The sequence below is a fragment of the Pipra filicauda genome, unplaced genomic scaffold, assembly GCF_003945595.2.
Source record: "Pipra filicauda isolate LSUMZ 115617 unplaced genomic scaffold, ASM394559v2 scaffold145_size1923396_pilon, whole genome shotgun sequence".
Classification (NCBI taxonomy): domain Eukaryota; kingdom Metazoa; phylum Chordata; class Aves; order Passeriformes; family Pipridae; genus Pipra; species Pipra filicauda.
The window spans coordinates 464267-480691 of record NW_024103940.1 but is presented as its reverse complement, the minus strand read 5'-3'; the positions used below and the strand labels follow the sequence as shown (position 1 = coordinate 480691).

At 37.9% G+C, this 16425-nt stretch overlaps 1 protein-coding gene across 12 annotated transcripts in view; it reads right to left on the bottom strand.

Annotated features, from left to right (window-relative positions):
- The window catches only part of FSIP1 (fibrous sheath interacting protein 1), a 97841-nt gene extending 82093 nt beyond the window's left edge, over positions 1-15748 (bottom strand). For 8 of the 12 annotated variants that reach the window (XR_005562559.1, XR_003539963.2, XR_003539964.2 and 5 more), the window contains exons 1-9: positions 15493-15747; positions 14661-14786; positions 13172-13352; positions 11188-11280; positions 9696-9859; positions 8691-8775; positions 6645-6743; positions 3671-3768; positions 1788-1895 (exon numbers count right to left, since the gene is read on the bottom strand). Coding sequence is in view for 8 of the 12 variants with exons in the window: in XM_039378743.1 (XP_039234677.1) it covers positions 1788-1895; positions 3671-3768; positions 6645-6743; positions 8691-8775; positions 9696-9859; positions 11188-11280; positions 13172-13352; positions 14661-14786; positions 15493-15501 (963 nt within the window). In the remaining 4 variants the exon portion in view is untranslated. Of the gene's footprint in view, positions 1-1787; positions 1896-3670; positions 3769-6644; positions 6744-8690; positions 8776-9695; positions 9860-11187; positions 11281-13171; positions 13353-14660; positions 14787-15492 lie in introns of all 12 variants that reach the window. The other 4 variants (XM_039378746.1, XM_039378745.1, XR_005562558.1 and 1 more) reach the window with 3 other exon arrangements.
- Positions 15749-16425: the final 677 nt, after the last annotated feature.

The window sequence follows — 16425 nt, the reverse complement described above, 5'->3', positions numbered from 1 at the left end:
GTACATGAACAATCAACAATCAGCAAAGGATACATTATCTGTGCTGCTACTTTATCTTACTGTGAAAGAACAATTACTGTTAAAATACTGCACATTTATATAATCTTAATCATTTGTCCATCAGGTTTTCCTGACTGATACGGACTCCTTCACTTATATTTGCCCCACAAAGCTCTGAAAATGCCAAAACACAGTGTGTACTTACTAGTTTCCCTAGAGCAAAAAGATCCAATGACTGTCAACCTAGAAATCACACTGAAGTTGGGTAAATTACAGATCTGTTTAATGTCACAAACCATGGGTAGGCTAGTCCTCTGTTTCCATAACCAGTTTGGATTCAGATGGAAAAAAACAATAAGCTCATCTCCTTACCCCATATCCTGAAATAGTAATTTATAAAGATGTATTTTAGACATGTTTTAGAAAAGAGTAATGAATTGGATGTCTTCACGACCTTATTAGAATATAAATAGAACTAAAATATGGGAAGAAACAATTAAAAAATAATACTATTGCATTTGCTTTTGTTTCTCTCACACCTAAGTTGTTACTTAACCTACTGAAAAATAATTTACTCCAGATCATTTTTAGCTGTATAAATTAAACAGAAAGTGGACCTTGGATATATTTTTTCATCTATGCAGAATTCACATCTTTGTCCTTAGATACCATTGTTCAATGTATACTTACAAATGTAGTGAAGAAGTTCATAACATTACTGTAGACTTAACATAATGTAATTTTTAATGTAAAGCAAATTAGAAAAGCCACCTAATTTCTTTACACAAAGCATTTTTCCAACATTTCTTTTTACTTATTAAAATGCAAGTTTCTTGAAGAGTTATATCAAGTTTATATTGTTTGAGGACGTTCATTCTATAAAAACATGTATCTTTAGCATATCTGATACCATCTATAGTTGAAAAGTACTGTAAGTTCCCAGTATGATTCATTTTTCAAATAAAATTTTATCTTTCCATCCCAGCAGCTTTTGTAAAACAACAGAGCCTCCAAGAACATCTTCACTGTGATACTCCCCTCAAAGCAGTAAGACATAAAGGCCATCTCCAAGTAGCTGGGAGATCAAAAGATTATTTGATGTCTTCACATCCCTGGGAATCATTTTAGTGCTCAGGTTCTCCTAGAAGCAATGATTGGTGGGACAATCAAATATTCTTTTTTATTATCTGTGAGGAAAGGTATTTTTACCTACTTCAGTTCCTGCTGCAGTATGCAGACTGTACACTCTTTAACAATATTATATTAAAGTATAAATGACTAATACTTAAGCAGACTTTGTCCACTTTGTATACTTTTAAGACAGAGTTGGAAGCCACAGAAAGATGTCATGTTATCTTTCTAAATGGACATGTAAGCTTCATCAATGCATACTTCCTCAATTGCTGTATTTTTAAGGTCATGTCCTTAAAAAACTCTCGTTGGGAATATTCTGAAAATAGCTGCTGGCCCTTCTGCCTGAGACTACAGCACCAGCCATGCAGATTGATACTCCGTAACTTCACAGTTTATGCAGAATAAATAGGTCATCTACTCCGAGTGTAGTTCTAAGGCTCCTTCTACCTGTGCCTAACTTTTCTTTTAAGTTCTGCAGTTAGTAGAATTAACAAAGAAACCAATGCAAATTCATTCCTGGAGACAAATGCAAAAGGATTTGTCCAGCTTTTCTCTCTTATCTCAGTAGGGTATTCCATGGTAGGACTAAGATCAGTTTTAGATTTACTGTAAAAATAAGCTAAATACAACAGGACAGATTAAAGTTTTCATACCTCAAGACCTTGCAATTCAATTCCATCCTCTGTATCTTTCAATAGTTCAATTAGCCTTTTCCTTTCTCCCTCAAGCATTACAAACTGGTTTTCTGAATCCTTTGCTAGCTAAAATATTTACAAAAACAAAAAAATAAACACACTTTAGAACTCCATTAGCTCAAACATCATCAAAACAAAGTTTTTAAACTCCGTGAAATTAACATCCCAAACTTGCTTATTGCCATAATACAAAGTATCACTGACAGAAAAATATAGCAGCCTACATATAATAAATTTATAACCTTGTAATAGTCTGTGACATAGCAGGGAGGCAAATATTTTTCACTGGATGAGGAATCATTATACATAGTAGGTCTTCAAAGGAAAAAAAGCACAAAAATTGGGGGATGTATTTTCTGACAAAAAGAGGTCCCATGCACACTATACATAGAATCATAGAATCATAGAATCATAGAATCAGCTGGGTTGGAAGGGACCTCCGAGATCATCAAGTCCAACCCTTGATCCAACACCGCTGCGGTTACTAGACCATGGCACTCAGCACCACGTCCAGTCTCTTCTTAAAAACCTCCAGGGACAGAGAATCCACTACTTCCCTGGGCAGCCCATTCCAATGCCTGAGTACCCTCTCTGTAAAAAAATTCTTTCTAATATCCAACCTAAACCTCCCCTGGCACAACTTGAGACGGTGCCCTCTTGTCTTGCTGATAGTTGCCTGGGAGAACAGACCAACCCCCACCTGGCTACAACCTCCTGGCAGGGAGTTGTAGAGAGTGAGGAGGTCTCCCCTGAGCCTCCTCTTCTCCAGGCTAAACAACCCCAGCTCCTTCAGCCTCTCCTCATAGGACTTGTGCTCCAGTCCCTTCACCAGCCTTGTTTCTCTCCTCTGGACCTGCTCCAGCACCTCAATATCCTTCCTGAACTGAGGGGCCCAGAACTGGACACAGCACTCCAGGTGTGGCCTCACCAGCACTGAGTACAGGGGAAGAATCACTTCCTTGGACCTGCTGGCCACACTGTTCCTGATCCAGGCCAGGATGCCATTGGCCTTCTTGGCCACCTGGATGGATCCATGCTGGCTCATGTTCAGCTTCCTGTCAATCCAAACTCCCAGGTCCCTTTCTGCCTGGCTGCGCTCCAGCCCCTCTGTCCCCAGCCTGTAGCGCTGCAGGGGGTTGTTGTGACCAAAGTGCAGGACCCGGCACTTGGCCTTGTTGAACCTCATCCCGTTGGAATCAGCCCAACTCTCCAGTCTGTCCAGGTCCCTCTGCAGAGCCCTCCTGCCTTCCAGCTGATCGACACTCCCCCCCAACTTAGTGTCATCTGCAAATTTGCTGATGGTGGACTCCATCCCCTCATCTAAATCATTGATAAGGATATTAAACAGGACTGGGCCCAACACTGATCCCTGGGGGACACCACTAGTGATTGGTTGACAACTGGATGCAGCACCGTTCACCACCACTCTCTGGGCCCGGCCCTTCAGCCAGTTCCTGACCCAGCACATGAACAATCTGTATATCTATTCCTTATCTATGAATAAGGACATCTTCCTTTAACTTAACAGTAAATATAAGTCTTAGGAAATATTTGTTCTTAAAACAAGCTATGGCCAGGCACAAACAGAAAAATTCAGTTTCCAGTACTCTTTAGCAAATACACAGAAGCAGTATTATCCTCACCAATACGATCATCCAAGATGAAATCTACCTTATATAGTACTCTGCCATAAATAACAGTTCAAAGATAAAGGTTTTTAATTTATGTCTAATTAGCTTTTAATGTTCCTGATTTAAAAACACTGTCTCCAGAAGTACTTATAGACCAATATTTAGCTAACATTTAACAAAATGTAAATTATTTGACACTTTAATGCTTACCTCAATGTTCTTTTTAATGAAATCCTTGTTGCTTTTATTTTTGCTACGTGTTTTCTCTGCTGTTTTTTCTAATTCTGTTTCTAATTCACTTGGATAATCTGAAGTTTGAGGAAGAAAAGTTTCTAAGTTATAATCATTCCTATTCTGGTTCAGTAAGAGCTGTAATAACAGCAATCCCATTTAAACCTTTAGCAAACATATAAAGTTTATAGACAAACTTTTTGTATGGTGTTTTCATTATTTACATAAACAATATGGTTATATTTAAAACATAGCTATTGTCAAAATCTATTTTCATTTTTAACTTTTTATGATATGAGATCATTCAATGTTATAAAGGCTAAAATACTTTTGGATTTCTGACCTCAAAAATGTTAAACATGGTAGCCTTAAATCCACGGCATTCCTTCAAACCCTATCATCACTGCAGTTTTCTCATCAGGAAAAAAACAGACAATAATTTTTTGAAAACCACAGAACTATTTGGAGACATATCAAGTACATTTTTCTAAATAAAACAGCTGAAAAACAGATGATATAGTTGATATTATTATAACAGCTTATAAAACAAATTTTGTTAAAAAATAAAACTCATCACAGAGCTGTAAATCTATTAAACAGACACATGATATTCTAATAACAATGGGTTCTATCCATCACAAAAACGTGGGTATGTATTCTGTTTTTCAGAGACTTTTACGAGGCTTAAAATAACAATTCCTTTATGAACAGCAAATATTTATCACATTAAATAACAAGCCTAAGCAAATAGAACCAACTTCTAAATCTCAAGAACTACTTCAAAATTAGTCATGTCTATTTTTGCTTTTCTGGAAAGTAGAGGTTTGAAAAATGGGTCGGCTCTTTGCCTTCAAAAAACCAAATTTGACATGTTAGATAATAGAAGACAGGCTATGGAAGTTTACACAGAAGTAGATTTTTTTTACAGTGAAAAGATTGAAAGCAAACTCTCAAAGATATGAAATAAATTCCATGCATCCTTTTACACAAAAACCTTAAAGGACTGAAGTGTTGGATCTGACCAAGAAAACCTGTCACAGTTCAAATGCACAACTGTCTACTGAAAGCATCCCAAACTTTAACATTACCAGGCAACACCTTGAATCTGTTAAGAAACTGGATCATATAAGAACTTACCAATCAATATAAACAAGAGATGTCCTATTCTGAAATAAGCAGAACACACCAAACACCAACATAACAGTAAGATATACATTACTTTTAAACTATATCTTTCTCTTACTGTAGATAGCATTTTTGAGAGGGAACTACATGCAAAACATCTCAGAACATTCAAGTAAAGAATGGACAGACAGGATCACTGAGACAAAGAAAACACTGAAGATTGACATGGGTAAGTAAAAGAGAGATTGCAGCTCAACAAATTTTGCATATGAGTTTTGGTAGATTTGGTTCAAATTTCAAAGATTTGGTACCAATCTCAATGAGACTGCTGAAGCAATAATATCAAACTAATGCATACATTCTTCTTCCCAAGTTAAGCTCCTCTTAGGGTCTGCCTTTATGACAGCTGTGACACAGAAATCCAAAAGCAACCAAAACAGCAAGTCTTAGCTATTCAGATACCACATCATGAGTCTCCAGAAGAAATAGTAAAAGTCATTTAAGCAATGTATTGCCCACAAGCTGTAAGCGATCTCTACTTCACACGTTCCCAAATTAGGAGCATGTAGAACATCTCAAAATAGAGCAAGAGATCACAACTCCCAACCACCCCTATGTACTGGAAGCTGGAGAAGTCAGTGCTGTCCTGAATATTGGTAATGAAACCTATGTTGCTATTCAGTGGCACTCCAGCACAACTCAGAAACCTTGAAGGTGGAAGTTGAGGGTCAAGTTTCATTTTAAGGGAAGAATGAAGACACATGATAGGAATAGAGAGAAATGAAAAGCAAAGCACTGCTCCAGCCCACAAAGTTAAGGCTGCATATTGGTGGACTAAGTGATAAAATGAGGTCCGTGCTCAAAACCTAAAACATGCAGTCACATTCTACAAACTGCAGAGATTTTGATGCCATCAATGGTTCAGCCTTGAGGAACGCACGTTTATGTCCTTGTCATCTTAGCCAGTCACCAGGAAGATAGAGTCCTTCTGTTTACATAGAATGGTAGATGACAAAGAAATAAACAATTGCAGGTGATAGCAATGGCAACCAAAGCTATTTTTCATATGTCACAACACATGTGAAAAGTTACTCAACCACGCAAATTCGAATTTCAAAGAGGGAAACAACAGAGGTATAAATGCACAATTCCATTTATTTTAAAGTGTTGGACACACTACACTACTACCAGCATTTTAAATGTCTATACAGTGCACATTAACAAGTGATCTCTAAAAGAATCAGCAGGTGTTTGAGTTTCGCCAGAAAGTACTTAATCCATAAAAGCAATGCAGACTTTACAATAATCAGCATAACAAAATATAAAATAAGTTGTCTGAAGATTTATATTTGTCACAAATCCATACAATTTCTGCTGAAAAAAAACCCAAAACAGAATAGTTGCAACTATATACAGCACCACTCATCATTTTTATATGGTTTCTTGAATATAAGCCTACTAATTAAAGTTATGATACCCTAGAGTAACAGCAAAGACAATATTTTAAAGAATTTCCATGAAAAACCAATGATACATTTTAGCATATATCAGTTGCACACCTTTTCATTTTGAAATGAAAGGCAAATGGTTTTATAAACCCAAAAGTAAAAATTTTCTTAGCATGTTGAGTAAAATGTTTTAGATAAGTCACAAAACTATTCTCTTTTATCATTTGCAAAAAAAGTCAGAACTACTGCCATTCCAGTAAGCAACCTTGCTTTTTACCATTTCATTGGCCTATCCACAAAGGCCGAGTCTTCATTACCCACCCACTGCATGTTGTTTTGTCATATCCAAAAATACAAACTGTACAATTAATAAAGCTTACCCTTGCTTCGTTGGGCTTGATGACAATCATAATCTTCTGGATTCATTTGTGTGTGAACTACTGAAGTACATATTTCATTTTCTTTAGTATGGGAGGGATCTGTAAGGAATTTTTTCAGTAAAATTTAATTGAAGTGCATCTAAAAAAGATCTAGCTTCATGTGTATCGTGCTATAATATCTCACACATAAAAGTTAAAGAAATTCACTTGGATAAATTACATAAACACCTTACTTCTCAAGAAATAAAGAAGGGGGAAAGTGTAAGATGTGACTCATGAATAAGTATGCTGTTTCATATTTTTGTTTTTAACAACTACTGCCCATAGAGGACAATTAATCACATTCTCAAAGCCATAGCCCAAGGCCCTGAAGTTCAAATGCCTCTGCAGACACCATGTGGCGAATCATCTAGAAATTTGAATGAAAATGAAGTATCCAGGTTTTCACAGTTGGTGTCTGCCTATGCATGAATTATTAGACTTCCAAGTGGCTTAGGTCAAGGGTATAGTCTAGAAAAACAGCACCCTACTTGTTTCAGCCATGCAAAGAAAAGAAATCATAGTATTGGCATGTATCAACTAGAAATATAGCAGTAACTTCTAGTCTATACACCTAGCACTTACAGAAAAGAACTCATATTGCAAAGAACCACTTGAATTACGTGTTTTTCACAAGGAAAAAAACAAACAGTATCCAGTATTAGGAAGTGCAATGGACTCAAAAGTACGATTTTGATATACAGACCACTGGGTAATGAATTTAAGGCCATTTAATTAACTTCTGATTTACATTTCCGCTGTGAGTGTGCCAGAGGGTTTTGTTGTCCCTGACAGGCTGGGACACTTAAGTTATCAACAATTTTATACCTGGAACTTGTGTTTGATTTCACAGCCACATTAAAAACTATCATTAAATAGCTCCCCTATGTAATTTACTTAATAAAGCTCTATCAAATTCAAGTTCTGAAAAGCAAAATATATGAACTGCGTTCCATTGCAGTATCAACAAATGCAGCTATGAGGGCACTCATTTAAATAAATAAATACATACATAAATAAATAAGACCTTAAAAGTAAGGCACTAGCATATTACAAAAAGTTAAGATAACGATCAAGCTAGAGGAAAAATATAAATCTAAACTACACAGAGTTTTGTCAGTAAAGAACACCAGAAAACATATGATGCAGGAGTAACCTTTGAAAAAAAGGAGGTTTGTTAGCAGTCTTTCTTGTCTACTGTTTTTTTAATATATCCTGACATCTACTGGAGACTTTCTAAATATCACCTGTATCAAATTCTGTTTTGTTCCCTTAATAACCCAATTATTAGCATAGAAATAAAACCAGGTTACTTGCAATAGTAAGTTTTGCTTAAATGTTTTAATTACATATTGCTACCATTTATATGCATGTACATCCAACATTCAAGCTGAGACTTCTGCTCATTTATAACCATTCAGACCTCAAATCTTTGTTCTCTCCCCAACAAGGAAAAAGACAGGATGAACCAAAATTCTGCTTCCTTTCAGCCAAGAAACCCTTTCACCAAAGGTATACAGATGAAGGATGGGATGCAAAACATGCACATGATTGACACGTCTCTGAGAACTCCAGCATCCACACAGATTATTCAAACAGCAATTTTTTAAAAACCATTCTCGCGAAGATTTGACATGGTATATTCTTAACAAATTCGGTCTGGTTTTGTTCTCCCTCCTCCTGCAAAAAATCATGTGTGTTTGCCAATAACTTGAAAAATGCAGTCTTTACTTTTGTTGGACTTCCACCCTTCTAGAATATCCAGTTCTTTGAAAAAATGCAGTTTCTATAAGCAAAATTAATGGTAAAGTACAATTTCTACATTTGTGTTAATGCAAAAATTATGTCAGTTGATTTTTCAAATATTCCATTTATACACTTTTTTCATGCAAATATTATTCTATTGTAAAGGTTTGAAAGATTTGCTTTTCTCATATCCAACAAAAATATGAACAGTAATCAAAATATAGGATAATTATATAAGGGTATTTATTTCTTTTTACTTACCAGCTGTATCCTGCCACGGTGAGAACAAAGCTAAAAAAAGGTTTGTGTTTTCTATCTCCTCGTGGCCTCCTCTGGTTCTGATAGACTATTCAAAAGGAATAAAGTGTAAATATATAGATACATGCACATATTTAAAGTAAATTCTTTAAAGTGAAACACATCTGCTTATCAAATCTAATGAACTTCAGACCCTATTAAAAATTCCTTGTTCAGTGGCAACATTTACTTACTACTTTATTTTCTTCTCAAGGTTATCTGAACATCTGAATTTATGATAAAAGTACATATCATGGAACTTTAAAGTCTCTGTTACATATTATCTCTTATTTGGAGCCACATTTCACAAGTCAAAGAAGTTCTGTAACATATACGTGGCCCCAAATCCAAATCCAATGAAATTATGAGATGCAGTCAAACCAGTCATGTCTTTTTAGCAACTCACATTTGTATTCATGCAAAATATACAATACTTAACCTCAGAAGAAATACTAACCTGTTTCAAGGCTTAAAGTGGCATTTAATTGCTAGAGGTGAGAGTAGGAATAGTGTGAAGGAATTTGTGCTGTAACATTCTTATGCCTTTTTCAGGGGGCATCTCTATTTCTTCAACAATAGACAGTACTGAAATAGATAGGCTTAAGAATGGTCATACTAGAGCAGAATAAACGCTTTTCATCCTGGGTTCACAGACACTACCTCTTGTCACAACTTATCATACCTGCAAGTAGTGAACTGAAGCATAATACTATGCTAGTAGACCACACCTAGACAGCTGTATATTTGACAATCGGTCTTATCAATTTTTAAGGACCATGGCCTTTTTTCAAAGCCTGCCTAGCCAATATATATTAAAACCTATCCAATGTTAATTTTTAAAATTCATTTCTTCACTTTAATCAGTCAACTGGGAGTTAATTATTAAAATAATGCTTCTGTGAAATATAATATTCTATAAGACATTAGTCTAAGATTCACCATTCACAAAATAAGCAGAACACTCCTAACCTGAAGTTCTTCCCAGAGCACTGCCCTCATTTCTTTGCCTTGTTTTTTAATTGCTTTCTCCTTAAGATGTTGCTTTTCAAGTATTGTGTCAAGTTTATTCATTTTCTTTATAGCTGCTTGAATCTGAGGATCTACATCTGTGTCTTCAGAACATTTCAAGTTTGCTGTAGAATATATTTAAAATTAATGTTAGCTTGAAGTATGTCAACTCAAAAAAAGCCAAACAAACACTAAAAAGCACAACAAGTAATTTGCTAACAACAATAGACAAGAGTACAACTACTGTCAAGCACATATACCATGTTAACTTCTAAACCTGTTTGTAGCAGGGAAAAATACAGAAGTCTTTGCAACAGAATGCTGAATCAACCTCTGAGCTATAGCAGTTGGATACGGAGGTGTGGGAGAGGAAGACACACCCATTTTGGGCAAGTGATTTGATTCAAAGTTATACTGGAAGACTGACAACATCTCCACAGTATCAGCAAAAATCACAAAGTAAGCTTAAAAATAAAAAGAATGTCTTCAACCTGACAAGTAGAACATATGTTGAAATTAATAACTCTGGGGTTGAGACCGTCTAATATCTCTACCTTTAAATGTTACAGAAGTCTCAGTCTTGACTTATATCTCAGACAAATCAGATTCTGATAATGTTGCTATGAAAAATAGAAATTATGAAACATTATGAAAACTACCATTATTTAATTAAAGTAGATTTCTGTACTGTCTCTTTTTCTTTCCTAAATATGCAGACCACAATTTCTGATCACTTTCAGCTTCTCCCCTTCCTATAGCATCCTCATACCATGTCCTCTTTCCTGGCCAAACTTAGTTTCCACATCACAAGTAGAACACTTGTAGCACCGTCCCTATCCCACAGACTTCCAAATTTTGGAGTCCTTCAATACTCTCTTTCATTTTCTAATCTTCGAGGTCATTGATCCAAGCATTTATTGTAATGCATCGGTCTACTTTATGCCATAAAATAGATGAGTGACAAAACAAGGGGAAAGCTATAAAAGCTATAAAAATCTAAGTGAGCTCCAGGGAAACTCTAAGGACAGAGGGTAAAAAAAGAGCTCTTATTTCAACTGGCCTAAACCCAGCAGATGGGTTTAAATGACTGGGTTAAGTTTTGAGGTTAAATTCTATCCAATTTCTGTTCTGAAGAAAAAAGTATCATGCACTGCTGCACTGGAAAGAATCACCCCTGGATTCTGCCTGACCAAATGCAGGTAAAACTAAATTCTATCACAACATTAAAGAAAGTGAATATCCATTAATAAAACAATCTTTAAACAAAGAATTCATCCAACACCTCTTGAATAGCACAATGCATATATGTTTTCAATTTGTAGTATTTTTTTATAACTACATAATAGACACACAAATACACTTGAGTCCCAAACTCTCCTAGGAGCATTAATAAGAAAAGGAAAATGAAAAAGTTTTATTAAACTGTTCAATTTATACACCTGAAAAGCAATACCTGATTTTGCAGTACTTGGTTCTCCTTGGAAAGGTTCACAGAATTTCAAAGTCCATGTTTCAGTGTCTTCACAATCTGAATTAGAGCTATATCCTGAAAAACACAGGGAAAAGCCTTTCACAATAACCCAGATCCATTTTTTTGAGTTAAGGATCCCCAAAGAGCCTCTGCAGGGATTAGTTTAAAAAATGGTATGGACTAGTACGCCAGGACTCATGTTAAATGCAGGAGCAGGAATCAAGGGATTTCTTTTGGTCCCAATTCTTAACTAAATTTGAAGAAGGTATCCAAACTTCTGCTTCAAATACTGGCCTTTGCATCTCTATTTTTCAATAGTCAGAAGCTCCAGAAAGTTAATTCATTACCATTTACAGAATGAGAAGAATGCCATCCAAAGCACTGCTGCGAGTGCTTTAACTAAAATTACACATTGCATACTTATATTCAAAGTACTTTATTAGTATTAACAATATTCAGCTGTTAAATACTATAACTTATAACCATAAACCCAATTTTTTGGACAGGTTAGGATACACAGTTTCTAACTAATGATCATGATCTCTGTGAGACGTTTGATAAAAACACCTTAATGAATACACTTTCTAGCATGGTTCCATGGAACACACTGTATTTGGTTTGCATGGCCAGAGTTTGGTAGTGGGGGGGCTTCAGGGGTGGCTTCTGTGAGAAGCTGCCAGAAGGTTCCACCATGTCTGGCAGAGCCAATGTTAGCCGGCTCCAGGACACACCCGCTGCCGGACAAGGCCGAGCCAATCAGAATGACAGTAATGCCTCTGTGATAACATATTTAAGAAGGAAAAAAAGTTAAAGCGCAGATTTACCTGCGACCAGAGAACAGCAGAGTGGGAACTTGTGAGAGGAACAGCTCTGCAGACACCAAGGTCAATGGAGAAGGAGGGGAGAAGGTGCTCCAGGTGCCAGAGCTGAGGTTCCCCTGTAGCCCATTGTGCAGACCATGGTGGAGCAGCTGTGCCCCTGCAGCCCATGGGGGCCAATGGGTGAGCAGAGATCCACCTGCAGCCCATGGAGGAGACCTACGCCAGGGCTGGTGGGTGCCCAAAGGAGGTTGTGAACCAATGGAAGGCCCATGCTGGAGCAGGGTCCTGGTAGGACTCGTGGCCCTGTGGGGGACGCACGCTGGAGCAGCCTGTGCCTGAAGGACTGCACCCCGTGGAAAAGTGACCCATGCAAAAGTTACAGCAGTTCATGGAGAACGGTTGCCCGTGAGTTGGACTCATGTTGGAGAAGTTCATGGAGGACTGTCTCCCATGGGAGGGACCCCACAGTGGAGCGCAGAAAGACTCTTATCCCTGACCAGCAGCATCACAACCTGTGGCAAACTGACTGTAACCACCATTCCCTGTGCCGGTGGAGGGGAGGAGGTAGAGCTTGGGAAGGAGGGAGGGGTGGAAGGAAGGTGCTTGGGAAGGAGGGAGGGGTGGAAGGAAGGTGCTTTTAAGATTTATTTTACTTCTCATCTTGATCTGACTTTGTTACTAATAAATTCAGTTAATATGCTCATTTCGAGTCTGTTTTGCCCATGATGGTATCTGGTGAGTGATCTCTCCCTTGGACCTTATCTCAATCCATGAACCCTATGTTATATTTTCTCTCTTCTGTCCAGTTGCAGAGGGGATTGAGAGAGCCACTTTGGTGGGTGCCTGGCATCCAGCCTGGGTCAACCCACTGCTTTCTCCCAATCTTTTAGGCCATCACCAAGGTGCAGATCACAGCTTACGAGGCCACAAAAGATATGCTGTACTTTACTGACAGTAATAACCCATTTCTTCCAAAGATGGATTCCAAATAGTGAAGAGAAGTGAAGGTATGGATTTTGACACCTTCTTTTCTAGAATACCTATTTGCAAGCTCTTTTCCTTCCACCAATAGAATTTTACCCAAACTATACAAACCTCATATTTGGTCTAGTCCCAACACGAGAAAGTGTTAGTCATTTCCGCACCTGACAATTCGTTGGGATTCTGTATATATTTCTGAAGAGAGAAGGTCGTACTCTCCACTGTGGTTTGCTGATCTGTTCTTACTGCCTGGACATCAGATTTCTCTCTTTTGTTTTCTGCTGGACAGCAATCTTCTAGACTGCCTCTCTGATAACCATCAGTCACACTGACAAGTAAATCAACCTATGAAATGCAAATTATTACAACCATAAAGACAGAAATATTTTGGGAGAAGATTAAGGGTAATCACAATACTCACATGCTATCACAAAGGCCAACAACAATTCTGCACAATATTTAAGTGTACTTCTTAAATAAAAGAACCATTTTCAAGTCTGACACAGAGCTCAGTTCCTTAGTTATCACTTTGATTCTCAAGCTCGTCATTCCACAGACTGCCAAATCTGGGACTGCTACGCTAGGAAATTATTACAATTAATTACAAATAATTATTACACAGACAACCACACATGAGTCTGTGTGTAAAACAATCTCATCCATTTCCAGACACTGTGAATGCTCTGCAACGTGAAGCGTCCCAATCTCTTGCTCATACTACAAAGAAAGGCTGAAAAGCTCATGCTTAATTCATCACTCTCAAGAGATTACAATTTCCATTCGATAGCTGGTAAGTTTAGATCAGAACTTGGATTCAAAGTTATCTGCTGTTAACGTCAATACCCGACTGTGAATCTATAAAAAAATATTTTAATCTTTCTGTGAAGCATCTAAGTATGATCCCATTCTACAGACAAGTGAGCAGAGGTACAACACAATTGGACTAAGCTAAGTAAATCAATCTAAATCTCCAATTCCCAAGTCCTAGTTCCTACATCCCAACAAATTTATCTCATATCCCATCCCCAAATTAAGTTAATCTCCAATAATAATTTTCTCAGTGGATGGATGAACACCTACTTCCAATAGACTTTGCTAAATTCCCAGAGCTATTTCTTAGAATAGTATGAATTGGTTTTTAAACTTAACCCAAAAATACCCAGAGACAACTTTGTAGTCAAAAATTAAACTTGTGAGGATTGCTCAAATGATTTCTTTTAATCTTTCCAATTTAAATTTAAAAGCACAAATGGGATAAAAGTGAAATTATTCAGAGACTGCTCATGCATTAACAACTTATAGCTGTGCATTTACGTATTACTGACAGAATTTCAAATGTTTTTATCTTAAAACAGAATTTATTTAATAATACGATTAAATATAAAAAGGAAGACAACCAAGTTTTCCAGGTTGCAGTGCTAAATTACTCTTTTTGTGGCAAATATAAAAGTAACACAGATTCACCAAAATGAAATTAAAAATTATTCCATTGCTGCATAAGGAGCAGATCACATCATGAATGTTCACATAAGCCCTTAGCACACCTGCAGAGCCCAGAACTGCATATGAAGCTAAAAAGGTAGAACATTACCTTTTAGCATTCTTATGAAGAACTAGGTGTAGAGTTTCTAACCTGCTGAAGGTGAGAATTACCTTTTGCAAATGTGGCTCTGGTGTTAGTAACTCTATAGATGTATTCAAAGATCCACAATTGGGTTTTGAGCTAGATGCAGGCCTTGAAATGTCATCTGCGCTCCCACTTGTAATGTCCATTGTTACCTAAAATTGGGAAAAAATTCAAAAACAACCCTTCAAACTATCAGTTCCGTAGTAAAGCAATACAAATCTTGTACTATTTCAGATGTAGATCAAACAAGTTTCAAATCCTTTCTAGAAATTCCATATTGAGAGGTCTTTCCTATTTAGATCAGCTTGCTACTCAATTATACATTTTTTAATATAAGTGCAAATATACATTTATATCAAGCCAACCAAATTATTCAAATGTGCTTACTATCAAAGAAACTTCAAATGGTGTAAATCTTAAAAGTAATCTCACAATGGAGAAATTATCATGGTTCTTTTTTTTTCTTTTCTTAAAAACTACTGGACTGGCTAAGTTAGCACAAACAAAAGAATTAGGGCATTTTAGAGACATCTTGAACACAACTCAAGCAGCCAAAAGCTATTTATGTTAAACGGGGGAAGTTCCAAAGTCCAAATGATCACATTCCCCATCTCAGCTGTTTTGAGTTTAAACCACAGAAATGCATGTTCCTCTGCAAAAACTGTGTGAATTCCCAGGAACTAAACATCTTGAGTGTGCGACATGCGCTGGCAACTCTCTGAAGGCCCAAATGAATATAGCTCTTTATTTCAGCACAAGAAACGGAGCAAACCGAGTCCTGTACACAAGTCTGTAACATAACAAGGTATAAAAAGCGGGCAGAGAAGAAACAGAGTAGTTTGTATCCATTCACTTCACCTCGTGCATCCCGGGCTCATCCCACGCAGAGGCCTCTTTACACCAATCACCACGTGCCTCCACGGCCGATGAAGCTGCAGTCCCGCTTCCCACCGCGGCCAGCCGAGAGGCCCCCTATTCCCTGAGGAGTTCTGGCCTACACGAGGCCTCTGCCAGCAGCATGGCCCACAACACCCGTGGATTTTTTGGGAGGGAAGGCGGGCGGGACAGAAGAGCCCCGTTCTCACCGCGGGAGGGCGGCAGGACCCGCGGAGCCGCCGCCGCCGTTCCCATGACGACCGTCCCCGCGGGCTCTCGCGATAGCGGCACGTCCGCTCTGCCCGGGCGGTTCCGCTGGTGGTGCCGGGCCGGTCCCGCTGCTTCGCCGTCCTTGCCGGGGATGCAGGCATGGCCGAGCTGTCCCGCAGGGAGCCGCGATGGAGCTCTGCCCACTCCGCCCTGACAGAGAGAAGTGCTGCTTGAAGGGCGCCCTTCCTCTCCTCATGTCCCCCCGCAGGGCTGTGCCGGGCCCGTCTGAGCTACAGAAAAGTTACTGTACTGACCTTTCTAAACAGTGTCTCTCTGCTGTGAATTATTATTGCTTCTTTTGCTAGTCTTGTTTGTCTAGGCTCCTGCATTAATTGTGTCAGGTTTATTTGTCAACAAGGATAGGTGAATCACTTTAAAATAAACGTTAAAATTATTACTGTGGTCACCATTTTTTACTTGAATATTCACTGTTAGTAAGGAATCTAATTAATAGAGGAGTGTAATTGCCTTCCTAATCCCATCCCTTTTCATATCTTTTCTGCATTTAAACAATATGAGAGGGCTAATTCATGTGTTCTGATTAACTTGCAAAATTACTGGCTCCTACAACTAACTCTGATACTCGGGTACGTCAAAGCAGGTTTTCATTGGCAGCAAAAATTTACAGGAAACAGTTCAAAAAAA